Source organism: Solanum verrucosum, unplaced genomic scaffold (genome assembly GCF_900185275.1).
Source record: "Solanum verrucosum unplaced genomic scaffold, falcon-dt-bn FXZP01000103.1, whole genome shotgun sequence".
In the NCBI taxonomy this organism is placed as follows: Eukaryota; Viridiplantae; Streptophyta; class Magnoliopsida; order Solanales; family Solanaceae; genus Solanum; species Solanum verrucosum.
In genome coordinates, this window is record NW_026020048.1 from 1,142,386 (window position 1) to 1,157,041 (window position 14,656).

Genomic DNA, 14,656 nt, shown 5'->3' on the forward strand with positions numbered 1-14,656 from the left:
TTAAAAAGAAAATTAATTTTTTTTTTTGGGGGGGGGGGGGGTTGGCGGGGGAGGTCGAGGGTACGTTGGGGTGAAAAAATAAAAATTTGAAGTAGAAAATAATTTTTTAAAAAGAAACTTTTTTTTTTTGAAAGGGGTGAGGGGCTGATGGGGAGGGTAAGGAGGTGGGGGATAAAATAATAAAAAATTGAAATTACAAATATCTTTTAAAAACAACTTTTAATTTATTTATTTTTCGGTGGTGGTGGTGGTGGTGATAGGGGGCCAGGGTAGGGGTGAAGGTGGGGTAAAAGCTTTAAATTATTATTATTATTTTTTGGGGGGGTGGTTGGGGGCTGATTTGAGGGTAGGAACAAAATAAATTAATTTTTTTCAACAAAAAAAAATTGTAATTTGAAGTTTGAATAGAGTTTTGAAAAATATTTTCCTTAAGTTTTGAAGGGAAATCATTTTCTTTAAATTTGAGGAAAATAAATTGATTTAAAAAACATTTTCCAAAACATTTAACTCAACCAAACATTAGAAAATTAGAAAATATTTTCCTTCATACCAAACACACCCAAAGAATAAAGTATGTTTCTTTTTCTACTGGCAAAAAGAATCTAAGATTATACACATCATGATGATCAATATTTGACAATATTAGCTGTCGGTATAAATCAGTGTCATAAAAAATTAAAGGCTTTTAGGCACCCTTTTTCTTCTCCTTTTTAAAATGGGAAAATGAATTAAATTACGTCCTTAAAATTTTAAAAACGATTCAAATTTACTTCTAAGCTATGTAAAATTATTAAATTCATCTCTAAACTTTAACGAACGTGGTTATTGTTCGTGCCATTGTCTATAACACTTAAACCTTCATCATCCTTATTGTTGAAAACAATGGGAAGATAGCTAAATCAAATAAAATAATACAATATCAAATGGTGTGTGTAAATTTATTTTGTTATAAAAAATATAAGTAAAGAGAGAGATAAAAATATAAAATATAAAATGCTACACGGGGAAGAGGAAATGTAACGGCCACCGCAATTAGTCCGTTTTAATATACATAAGTTAAAAATAGGCGAATTTATTTGCTTTATTCACATTTAAAACAGGAGCTTACTTCATAACAACATCATCACCCTCCTAGTTCAACCTATAGCTTGACTCTCAAAAAATAAATAAACTAAAAAAAAAAAGATATTTAGTAGAATTTTTAATCTTAATTAAAAAATAAATTATTAAGTTCTCGTAAATCATAAATCCACATATTACATAAAGCATGACTTTCATTTAGAGAGAGAGAGAGAGTTGGTTAATGCCACACACTTCCACTCGTTCATATTGGGCGATTTCCCAACCTTTTAATTAACTTGGTTTGAAATTGGGATGGTAATTGGACGGGTTAGGTTAAATTTGATGGGAGTTAAAATGGATCAAAATAATTAACGGATCAAGACTTAACCTAATCAAAAATTGCTTGGGTCAAGTAAAGGGTCATAGTCCAATCGTTTAATATTTAGTAAGTTTTAATTATTTCCTTTGCTCTTTTAAAAGAATTTAGTACCTAATAGAATTGTTATTTTTCTTTATTATGATTATATAGTATAACATATCAAATTTTAAAATAAAATATTTTATGACAAGATTTCTCATTAGTCAATTTGAGTTCAACCCAATTTTTAATGAGTTGAAATAAATTAATCTAAAATGAATTGAACTAATAACTGGGCAGGTCAATAACCTAATCAAATTTAAATAAACTACGTGGATTGAGTTTGATTCACTATCTTTTGAGCTAACAACAGAAGAATTACATATGTCTACTTTGGGATGAAAAAATAAATAAAAAAAGACCTCTTATTTTATTTTTATAAAAAAGAAAACCCGCAACCGCTATCATTTGGATGCGTACAAGGTAAAATCCTTGCTCTTATGCAATAGTTCGCATACCACATAGGAGAGGTAACCCGCACTAGGCAAGCCCGATGCGACGAGCTCGACCCAGAAGGTAAACCCCTTGCTTTCGCTAGTAAGGGGTTTCGAACTTGAGACTTCCAACATGGAAGTCCCAAGCCCAAACCACTGGACCACCCCGAAGGATAAAAAAAAAAACACTTATTTATATATTAAATCATTTGTAAAAATACATTTGAAAAAAATAATCTAAAAAAATAAATTCAAATAGCTACTCACTCAACCGTTTAAACTAAAAACATTTGGTAGATGTATAATATATTATAATTTAGGAAAAATTGTATAAAATAGCAAGCTATTAATTCAAACTAAATGATATAACCATAATTTCATTTAATTCTAATATGTAGCAAACACTTGTCATTTACATCTCTCCCTAGAAATCTCCCTCGCCTCTCTCACTTTTATACAAACACAAATGTATAAATTGCGTTTGTGTTTGTATAATGCAAGAGAAAACTGAATATACAAATACAAATATTTTCGTCATATACACTTATAATTATACAAATACAGATCTTCCCCTACTAGTTCTCTTTGCCTTTCTCTCTTTCTTGCTTTATACAAACACAAATTATACAAATTACAATGTATAATTTGTGTTGTATAAAGTGCGTGAGAGGGAAATTTGATATACAAATGTTTTATTTCGATTCAATTGTATAGAAATTCAAATTTTATGCAGATATACAAACACAATCACTGATACATATACATAGTAGTTACATATATACAATTATCTAACCGATATACATATTTGTTGCATTTTTATACAAACGAATGTCTGCCTGCGATTTATACAAATCTGATGCTTTGTTTGCTATGGAGCGCAATTATACAAACTATAGTCATAGCATACAAATATAATTTTTATGTTTGCTAAACCTAAAATTTACTCAATAATTTATATAGAAGTTATGTATACAATTTTTTTTTAAAAAAAGTAAATAACAAATTGGACCATTTTTTTTTATATTATTTTTAAAAAAAAGAAGGAAAAAGGAATCTTGTTTTCACCTTGAATGAGTATATCCACAATTTCATATGGTAGCAAAGGCAAAGCCAGTGAAATTCCCACCACAAGTTGTTACAACTGTCAATGTCACTCTAAAATAGCTCTGGAAATTCATGAGAAAACAGAACTACTGGAAACAATCTTGAAATAGCAAAGCAAATTTGTTAACTATTGTTGTTCGGTATGATGATTTCTGGGGCCCCTTATTTCTCTTTCCCTCTCATTTCCATTTCCAATAAATCCCCATACCCTAAACTTATTCCTGCTGGCATTAATTATGTTATTTGTTGCTCAACTTCAACTCCTGGATTACCAGTTACAACAGGTAAAATCTTTGAAATTCGGTTTGTTATTGTGTACTAGGAAACAAGAATGTGTTGGAGGGTAAGTGGAAACACTAGTATTTATACTTATTGCTAGTCTTTTGTGTACATGGTGTAGTACTTGTATATGACATTAATATTGAATACTAATTAACTTTTAGCATGGATCTTAAACAGAAAGACTTAGGAATGATACTCCTTTGACTGGTGGAGCATTTGATTTTGAAAAAGCTACTACTTCTCTAACTAAAAAAGTGCTAGATTCACCCAAGAAAGTTACTATTGTACGCCATGGTCTCAGCTCTTGGAATGAAGAAAGTAGAGTTCAGGTTTGTTTCATATACTCATTTTTATTCTTACAAGTAAGTTTTTAATTCCTTGATTGTGATCTTGCCTAGTTCTTCTATAGAAATGTATAATGGAAGTACAGAAATGCAAAAACTTTCTGGTGTAAGGCTATGATGTTATGTATAAAGCCGGGATCGAGGCTCTGGAACAAGAGTGATGTTGCTAGTTTGAGCTACAAACACTTTACTATCATTGGTTTTAAGCACATGTGCCTTGTTAAGGACTTCAAATTCATCTTCCATTACTGATGCAAGACTTATGGAACATTACATTTTTCTAATTAAAATCGGAGTGTTAATAGTGAAGCACGTTAAGGCTAATAATTCAAGTGTACTAATCTGATGTTGGACAGGGTATAACATTCTCCCGCTTGAGGCCTTGACATCCTCTCAGGCCTGATCCAAGATTCTAGAGTCAATTCCTGCTTCACATAGTATAACACTTAGTCCTGCATGGGCTTGGCTCCCGCACTTTTGATCAACTCCATATACTGTAGTCCTTAACTCCAAATGGGACTTGACTCCCATATTTCCAGCTGGTTTATCCCAGCTCTAATACCATTTATTACTTATTAGGACTTGAGTCCATCCACTTGTCTAACAATTTCTTTTAATTCTCTCTCACTAAATGGCTCGGGTTCTATCATGACTCAAAATGATAATCCTGATTGTTGTAGTAAGGAACTCACATCTCATAACTTACTCTTTTTACTTGTGACTTGGGCTGTTCTATAGCCAGTAACCAAGTTGGTTGTACATGTAGGGAAGCTCAAACTTATCTATACTTTCTGAAAAAGGAACAATGCAAGCAGAAAGATGCAAGATGGCCTTGTCTGATATGCACTTTGACCAATGTTTCTCTAGTCCGATATCACGCGCCAAGGTTGGAATATGATGTTGTGTAATTTTCTTTTGCTTACTACATATGCAGTTATTAAGTGATATCAGCAATGTCTTCTGCAGACGACCGCTGAAATCATATGGAAAGGAAAGGAAGAGCCTCTGGTTTTTCTTGATTCCCTGAAGGAGGCCCATCTATTTTTTCTTGAAGGCATGAAAAATGGTCTGTTTCATTCATTGCTGAAATAATGTGATTTTACTATTATCTCTTTTGAGTCACTATAACCTCAATATAGCAAAAACAGGATGGTATAATCAACTTTAGCTTGTGCGTCCATTTAGATTACTCAACAGTATTCGTAGTTTTCTAAATGATGTTTAGTGTTTGGAGGCAGAGGATGCTAAGCGCATATATCCAAAGGAGTATACAACTTGGAGAAAAGATCCATCTAATTTTTGTGTAGATGGTGTATATCCTCTTCAAAAACTGTGGGGAAGAGCACATGAAGCATGGGAAGAAATTTTATTGACACCGGTATGTTCTTTATACTGCTTAATTTGGATTTTTTCGCGCAACAAAATATACTGATATAGATCATTGTTCATCAGGGAGAGCACTTTTTGGTTGTGACACACAAATCTATTTTACGAGCATTGATCTGCACAGCTCTTGGACTAGGACCAGAACGGTAGGTCATAATGTTTCAGACCATACTTTTATCTCCAAAATCTTCTGATATTTCAGGCACATAAACATTAAAATAACCCTTTAGATATGACAGCTGACTTAGGCAAATGTAAGGATGTTAAAACATTGCTAGAGTATAGTAAACTTGCTTTGATCAGCATGATAATTTAATAAAACTTTCTTTCATTATTATGTAAATTACATTATAAAAGTTGGGTTCTTCTGCCACTATTCTTGACATGTCTAATTTTGTGTCGATTCAGGTTTCGTTCAGTGGATATACATAATGGAGGATTGTGTGTATTCAAATTCAACAAAGAAGGAGAAGCCATGCTTCAATCCCTGAACATGACAGCACATATGTATACTGATCATGTCTACCACTATTAAAATCGACAGGTACAATGACTGGACAGCAATTGTGTACTCTGCCATTGAAACGACATAGAACCACATAAACCAGAACTGTGTCTGTGTAGTATACGAATCGTTGAACTCTCGAAAATAATTTTTTAGTTAGAACAGAATCATAGGTTAAGAACACCAAGAAGTTGTAGCATGTTCTTGTGATTAAACAACTATGAAATTGATTGGAAATGCAGAGTTCATCAGTTCTTCCTGAATGAAATTTAGGTTGTTCTGTTACATGTTTATGTTCTCAGCTATCATTTCTCAGGAAGGTAAAGTCAGACCGAAACTGAGACTATTTCTTTAAGATCCATTTTAGCTAGCGTTTGACCAAAGAGCTTACATCAGAATTTGAAGATTTATCTTCAAAAATCCATTTGGCCAATGAAACTTAAGAATATGATCTTCAAATATTTTCAAGTTCTCATGATTAGATTAGATCTTTGTTGGTATTTATGAGGCAACAATAACAACAAGAATTAGATAAACTCCTCTAATAACAACTTAGATTCTTGATTTTACCATCTTGAAAAGCATTACTTACAACATTAAACTGATCTTGACCAACAAAGAATCGCAGTACTAATTACTATATAGTAAGGAGATAATCATACAAAACACAACAAAGATGTCTTGAAATCCTCTTTTCATACTATAATATTTTATAGCAGTCATCAGTAAACACATAAATGAGTACAAAAATGACGAAAATAAAAGGCGATAAGGGTAATAAGTAAAATCTCCTCTCCATTGAAAGAGGAGGATATAATAAAAGTCTAAGCTTTGAGTGTGTAAAGATTAAGAACATTGTGAAAAGAGAAAAGAAGAAGAAGAAAATAGAGTATAGCAGCTGCAAAGCCAGCAATAAGAGATCCGGTAACACGGTCACAGAACTTTGGAACTTGGCCACAAATTGGTAGCCAACCTGCATGAGTATTTCCCTTTTTCCCCACTTGAGCTATTGCCAAACATGCTGATATGCTTGAGTCCAGAAGCAATGTCATAAGCTACTCCAAAATTTAAAAAGTTGAAATCAGTTCAAGTCACAAAAATCAATGTAAAACTATCAAGAAAAGATACTAATTTGTTTGTCTGGTTTTTATTTGGCACCAAGTCTATAAGACATTTGAATCTTGTGGTCTTAAACTAAAGATATGTAGAATATATCAAAATGTCTTTTAATTTTGTGGTCTTAAACATGTCAGAGTTGACAAAAAAGAAAAGAGACACTCTTTTTTAAACAGACCAAAAAAGAAAGTAAGACAAATAAATTGAAACGGAGGGAGTAGAACATACTATATCTGTAATAAGCAGAATGCGTCCCAGCATCTTCTTGGTAGGGAAAAAGAGAACTATGAGGGAATAGGCACTTGCTAGTATATTCACTCCAACAAAGTACCTGAAACATCATCAACAACTTAATTATCTTAACCTGCAGGTCATGTTTACTAGTGTCTGATTCAAAATTTAGACGTTATGAATTTCAAGTTGAAAGAATTGGTTCTGATATATATATATATATATTCATATGTAATTTTTTTTTACTCTTATCATATTTTCTTTTGTGCATACAAATGGAGTTTGACTGTGAAGTACTGAGTTCTGTCGAACCAACAAACTCATGATTGGATCAGTTGTCTCTCAATCAATTGGACACGTGTGATGATGGCACGTTCATCCCTAGTAGATGTTGAATTCCCTTGACTCCTTCGTGTGCTTACCTTTTTATATTTTGAATTCCCTTATTGAAAACTCTAGTTCCGTAGAAAGAATAATTATTTTAGAAGTACCGAAGATTACGATGAACTTACTTGAATGTTGGTGTGTTAGCAAATTTGGCTTCAAAGGTCATGCCCAAAACTTGAGCAGAGTCATGGCTAGTGACCATAATAATAATGGCTGTAACACTAGCCCCTAAGGCCAAAAACCTAAGCAGAAATATGGTAATCCTATTTGCCAAAGTCATTATGAATAGGAAAAGTGATAATAGAGATAATCAATTAACAAAATCAAACACTAGTTTTTAAAGAAATGAGGCATAAAAATTGGTGTAGGGGAATTAAAGAAAGTGATCAAGATAGGTAGAATAATAAAGAGGGATATTTTTTTTGTGTTAGGAAAAGGCAGATAAGTGGGTGGTAAACTTGTCTTCTTTAGGAACAAAGTGTCATGTTCTTGGTTACCTAATGAATGTACAAAATAAACTCAATGACATTTATTTATAGTGTTAGTCCTAACAAAGATTTAAATATTTAATTAATGGATTAATTAATCCTTGTAATTTCATGGAAGATTTGTACCTCTAGTGGCACACTTGGACAAAAAATCATTGACTCTATCTACCAATATATAAGTGTTTCTAATTGTAGGCTGGAAGAAGATTATTTAAAATCTTAGTTTATAAGCAAAGTTTAATATGAATTTGTATTGTGTTGATGCATAGAAAAAAGGTTACAACTTGGGGTGTAATCGTCAGTTGAACTACCAATTAGTTGACTAATATTTATGTGTACGGCGCCTCCCATATTTGTTACTAACGTGGACAATCTTTTTTGGTTTTTTCTTATTCGAGTTTAAGTGATATATTTTGTTTGTGTTAATTGTTTTGCTTTACACAATTAGAGTATCTTTACTTGTTACAATAGATATTTTTTGTATTTTTAAAAGGGAAAAGGGTCTGATATACCCCTCAACTTTATCATTTAAAACTTATATACCCCTCGTTATGAAAGTGACTCAGATATGTCCCTACTGTTATACAAATAGCTCACATATACCTTTTTCCTCTAACAGAAGTGAAAAAATTAATTTAAATTTAAATTTTTAATTATTTTTAAAAAAAAATAAAATCCCATATGAGTATATTTAATCCTCCTCACACATAATTCTTTTTGACTTCTTTTTTTGTGTTTCATCGACTAATTTAAAGTTATTGTTTTGATGGTCAAATTTATTTATGTTTCACTAATATTCTTGTAAAATTCATTATAGATGACTCAAATTTTTTTCAAATACAAAAACTAAATAACAATATAATCGAAAAAATTAGTTTTATATTATAATATAGCCACAAAAAAAATAGTTTTAAATTTTTCTCTTTACACTAAGGAATGAAAGAAAAAAATGAAATAAGAAACTCAAATAATGATAATCAAAAATGTCAAAAAATATTTTATGTATAAAAAAGATTAAAATATACCTTAAACTTTGCTAGAAGGATCATATATACCCCTACATGAATTTTTTCAAAATTAAAAGTCAAAAATATATATTTAAAACTAATTTTTTTTTTTACTTCCATTAAATTAAGGGTATATGTGAGCTTATTTTATAACGGTAAAAATATATGTGAACCATTTGAATAACGATAAGGATATATATGTGCCACTTACCTAACGAGAGACACATTAACTTCAAATGATAAAATTAAAAAATATATCAGACCCTTTCTCTTTTTAAAATTATAAATCTCACATTTTGCAGAGACTTACATGTGGATATTATTTGGATGAAGTAATAATGTAGCCTTTTTTTATCCACTCAATATATAACACTCAAATTCAAACTTTTATAATGTGAACATTACAAAATTGGGGTGGCAATTGGAATTATAGTAAATGGCCATAGCCGCGTCATGACGTGAAGCCGTAATATCTCGAAATTGACCAATAATATTACAAAAGTTATTGTCTGTCCAACAATACTTGTCCAATATTAACTTTGTACACTTTTTAAGAAATTATAATTAAAAGAGTCATTTTATTATATCACCCTTTGAATATAATAAATACAATGTCTTGAAAAATATAATAGAGAAATAACTATAATTAATTATAAGGGTAAATTAAGAACTAAATGTAAAATTATCTATTGATTTCATTACGTGAACAAGTATCGACATTGTTGGACATCCCAAAATAGTATAGTGGACAACTATTGTTAGACGGAGAGAGCACTATTATTAAGGAAGTCTTGATACAGAGGAAATTATTTTTTTATCTTCTTATATTTCGTTGGTCAAATTTCTTAGAAAATTAAATGACTTTTTAATAAAAGTAGGAAAAATATGTTCTATAAGTGATTTTTCATACTGATGATGTCATCCTCACACTTCAACACATCTTATCTTCACCCCACCCTATATATTCTCCACCGCCCAACCCCATTCTATCATAATATTTATCTAAACGGTATATAAATAATTTTAGAATAACATATATTTTTTCATACATATCCACACAAAAATAAATAAGAAATTCAATTATTTATCTATAAAACATGTTCTTTCATAGCGAACGCACCCCTAATTTTTTATATCATTATAAATTATGGGGACTTGAATATACCGTAAAGGAAAATTTCAAAAAAAAAAAAATCGTAAATTTTGTGATTCCATTAAAGTTTGCTTCAAACCACGACCTTGTCATATATATATATATATATATATATATCCTTATTTTACCTATATTTGCTGCAATTGAAATTAGGTCTATATTTTCAAATCCATAAACTCTTCTTAGTACCATTTAATTGAACTATTACTGGTCTTTAATTTTTACCTACAAAAATCACACTTATATCTAACGACACATAAATTCTTGAAATATATAGATATAACTTATCAGATATTATAATACGAAAGTATAAACATATGTCATGCAAATAAATAATTATTTTAACTCTTGATGGACAAAAATTAACGACATACACAAAATAGGGACAAAAATGCGACCCTCGTAGTACACATGATAGTTGATCCAAATTGAAATTTGATTATTTGAAAGTGAACCCTTGGCCCAATCTGAGATACACAAAAGCCCAATTGGAAACAAATGCAAACTGGAAAGGCCCATTAAGCCCGTCTTCCTTGTTGCTAAAGCACTTCACAGTATTTGGGTGTAAAGTTTTAGCATTTGTTTTGTAAGCAATTTTCTGTTTTGATTTCTTTTGGAAAAAATATAAAAGTTATTTTTGTTAATATAATTATTAAGTATATTTTTTATTCGTTTATTTTTTTCTCACTGTATATAAAAATAAGTTTGATATCATTCATCAAAATTATTGTATCATTTTGGGTAGATATTTTTTTTTTTCGAGCTTCTTCGATACTTACAATATTAAGGTTCTTCTTTGTGACTTAACTATATTGTTTTGAAATTGAGTTTGACTTATTGTTTAACTTTTAAAAATTTGATTCGTTCATAAATATTTTCAAATTTAAAATATTAAATTTGCATATTTTGGCTTTTGAAATAAAAAGTAATCTATTTGGCAACTTTTTGTTTGTTTTAAAATGCAATAACTATAAAATGGTAACTCATAAATTGAATGAGGTACTTTTCTGTGGCATATATTAAGAAAAAATAATATGATATTATCTTCAACTCATCTTAAAATTATCACTGGGAGATCGAGGGATAAATAATGTAGCGGTTAAAATTGCACCTCAAATAAGAAAATATAATTGTGTTTCTAACAAGTTTTCACGTGGCACACCACATGGAAAAATGTCAAAATCTTCTTTTATATCAGGTGACTGTTAGAAGAGAGGGATAATTGTTAACCTTCAGATAATGACAACGACTTTTCAAGGGATATAAAAAATGTTCTATTATAAATAGTATAGTGGTAAAATTGCTCCAAATAAAATAATATTGCGGTTAGATTGCACCGCAAATAGAAACATCAAGTCGAATAGTTAAGTATAACAATCTTAAGTAGCTTTAAGGTAAAGAAGATAATTGCGTTTCTAATAAGTTTTCACATGGTACACCATGTGAAAAAATTACCGAAACTTTTTCCATGTTAGATAACCGTTAAAAGAGAGGGATGTTTTTGAACCTTCAAAAAATGACAACGACTTTTTAATTTGAATAATATAACAAAAGGAAATTTAATTATTATTTTTCAATAATTAAGAGATTTATTTGACTCTCTTCCTTCGTTTTAACTAGTAGAGATATCATAACGAATTATAGAAGATTGACTTATCCCAATCAAGTTTTGTAAAGTATTTAGTAAGAACTAACATTTCAGTATTGTTTATGTTTTCATTAAGTATTTTTTAATTTTTTAATTTCAATATTGTTCAATAACTATAAAATGATAACTCATAAATTGAATGTGGTACTTTCCTATTGCATATATGGAGAAAAAAATGGTTTAGTATTATCTTCATTTCAAATATTTGAGGGACAAAAATATTCTAAATGAAACAGTAGAGTCATAAAATTGCTCCAAATTAAATAGTATATCTATTAGATCGCACACCAAAAAGAAATATCAAGTCAAATAGTTAAGCTTAGCAATCATAAGCATTTTTAAAGAAAAAATAATAAATTACATTTCTGACAAATTCTCACATAGCATATCACGTGAAAAAAATATCGATATTTTTTCTCATGTCAGATGACCATTAGGGAAGAACTGCATTTTTGAACATTGAGATAATAACAACTTTTCAAATAAGAATAATAAAACAAAAGGTATTTTTTCCCCAATAATTAACCTTCTTCCCGTAAAAAATAATAATTGTATTTCTAATAAATTCTCACATAGCACACCACGTGAAAAAATATCGATATTTTTTTCCACGTCAGATGACCGTTAGAGAAGAAGGGTATTTTCAAACTTTCAGATAATAACAACTTTTCCAATTTGAATAATAATAAAAAGGTAATTTTTTTTTCAATAATTAACCTTCTTCCCATAAAAAATGATAATCATATTTCTAGCAAATTCTCACACAACACACCACGTGAAAAAATTACCGTCATCTTTTTCCATGACAGATGACCTTTAGATAAGAAAGATATTTTCGAACCCTCAGATAATAACGACTTTTCAAATTTGAATAATTAAAAAAAGGTAAATTTAATTTTTTTCCCCCAATAATTAACCTTCTTCCTGTAAAAAATAATAATTGTATTTCTAACAAATTCTCATATAGCACACCACGTGAAAAAATTACCGACATTTCCACGTCAGATGATCGTAAGAGAAGAAGGGTATTTTCGAACCTCCAGACAATAACAACTTTCCAATTTGAATAATAAAAAAAGGTAATTTTTTTTCTAATAATTAACCTTCTTCCCATAAAAAATAATAATTGTAGTTCTAGCTAATTCTCACACAATACACCACGTGGAATAATTACCAATATCTTTTTCCTTAATAGATGACCGTTAAAGAAGAAAGATATTTTCGAACGTTCAGATAATAACGACTTTTCAAATTTGAATAATTAAAAAAAGGTAAATTTAATTTTTTCCCCAATAATTAACCTTCTTCCCATAAAATCTATAATTGTATTTCTAATAAATTCTCACATATTACACCACATGAAAATATTACCGATATTTTTTTTCCACGTCAGATGATCTTTAGAGAAGAAGGGTATCTTCAAACCTCCAAATAATAACAACTTTTTCAATTTGAATAATAATAAAAAGGTAATTTTCTTTTTAATAATTAACCTTCTTCCCATAAAAAATAATAATTGTATCTCTAGCAAATTCTCACACAACACACCACGTGGAATAATTACTGACATCTTTTGCTACGACAGATGACCGTTAGAGAAGAAAGATATTTTCAAACCTTCAGATAATAACGACTTTTCAAATTTGAATAATAAAAAAATGGTAAATTAATTTTTTTCCCTAATAATTAACCTTCTTCCTGTAAAATATAATAATTGTATTTCTAACAAATTCTCACATAGCACACCACGTGGAAAAATTACCAACATTTTTTTTCACAACAGATGACCGTTAGAGAAGAAAGATATTTTCGAACCTTCAGATAATAATGACTTTTTAAATTTGAATAGTAAAAAAAAGGTAAATTTAATTTTTTCCCCTAATAATTAACCTTTTTCCCATAAAAAATAATAATTGTATTTCTAACAAATTCTCACATAGCACACCAAGTGAAAAATTTACCGATAATTTTTTCCATATCAGATGACCATTAGAGAAGAAGGGTATTTTCGAACCTTCAGATAATAACAACTTTTCCAATTTAAATAATAAAAAAAAAGGTAGTTTTTTTCTTTCAATAATTAACCTTCTTCCCGTAAAAAATAATAATTGTAGTTCTAGCAAATTCTCATAGAACACACCACGTGGAATAATTTCCGACATTTTTTTCCACAACAGATGACCGTTAGAGAAGAAAGATATTTTCGAACGTTCAGATAATAACGACTTTTCAAATTTGAATAATAAAAAAAAGGTAAATTTAATTTTTTTCCCCAATAATTAACCTTCTTACCATAAAAAAATGGTATTTCTAACAAATTCTCACACAACACACCACGTGAAAAACTTACTGACATTTTTTTCCACGTCAGATGACCGTTAGAGAAGAAGTATATTGTCGAACCTTCAGATAATAACGACTTTTCAAATTTGAATAATAAAAAAAAGGTAATTTTTTTCAATAATTAACCTTCTTCCTGTAAAAAATAATAATTGTATTTCTAACAAATTCTCACATAGCACGCCACGCGAAAAAAACTACCGCCATCTTTTTTCCACCACAAATGACCGTTAGAGAAGGAAAATATTTTCGAACCTTAAGATAATAACGACTTTTCAAATTAGAATAATAAAAAAAAGTTAAATTTAATTTTTCCCCAATAATTAACCTTCTTATCATAAAAAATAATAATTGTATTTCTAACAAATTCTCACATAACACAACACGTGAAAAAACTACCGATATTTTTTTGTATGACATATGACCGTTAAAGAAAAAACATATTTTCGAACAGTCAGATAATAATGACTTTTCAAATTTGAATAATGAAATGAAACGAAAGGTAATTCTTTTCCCCAATAATTAACCTTCTTCCCACATTTTAACTAAGTAAAAATATCCTGACGAGTTTCAGAAAATTGACTTCTCTCAAAAACGTTTTTATTTCGGATAAAATAAAGAGAAAAGAAAAAAAAAAATACCAAAAAAAGAACCGCCTCCCTTATTACGGTTTGACCTATTTCTCCTCTAAGGACTAAAAAATAATATAAAAGCACTGCTTCCTCTCATTCTTCACATTCTTGCCTCTCCG

General features: G+C 29.6%; 2 protein-coding genes across 2 annotated transcripts; one reads left to right on the forward strand and one right to left on the reverse strand.

Moving 5' to 3' along the window:
* The first annotated feature begins 3,127 nt into the window (after window positions 1–3,127).
* Window positions 3,128–5,818, forward strand: LOC125822727 (probable 2-carboxy-D-arabinitol-1-phosphatase). Its single transcript, XM_049502165.1, has 7 exons — window positions 3,128–3,302; window positions 3,478–3,629; window positions 4,411–4,530; window positions 4,611–4,710; window positions 4,883–5,022; window positions 5,097–5,176; window positions 5,439–5,818. The coding sequence occupies exons 1-7, from the start codon at window positions 3,161–3,163 to the stop codon at window positions 5,563–5,565; spliced, it is 861 nt and encodes a 286-aa protein (XP_049358122.1). The 5' UTR covers window positions 3,128–3,160; the 3' UTR covers window positions 5,566–5,818.
* Window positions 5,819–6,213: 395 nt separating this feature from the next.
* Window positions 6,214–7,684, reverse strand: LOC125822748 (CASP-like protein 1C1). The gene is made up of 3 exons (XM_049502188.1): window positions 7,395–7,684; window positions 6,880–6,982; window positions 6,214–6,590 (listed from the first exon to the last, which is right to left on the reverse strand). Exons 1-3 carry the CDS (start codon window positions 7,547–7,549, stop codon window positions 6,360–6,362), a joined length of 489 nt encoding a protein of 162 aa, XP_049358145.1. The 5' UTR covers window positions 7,550–7,684; the 3' UTR covers window positions 6,214–6,359.
* Between the last annotated feature and the right edge of the window lie 6,972 nt (window positions 7,685–14,656).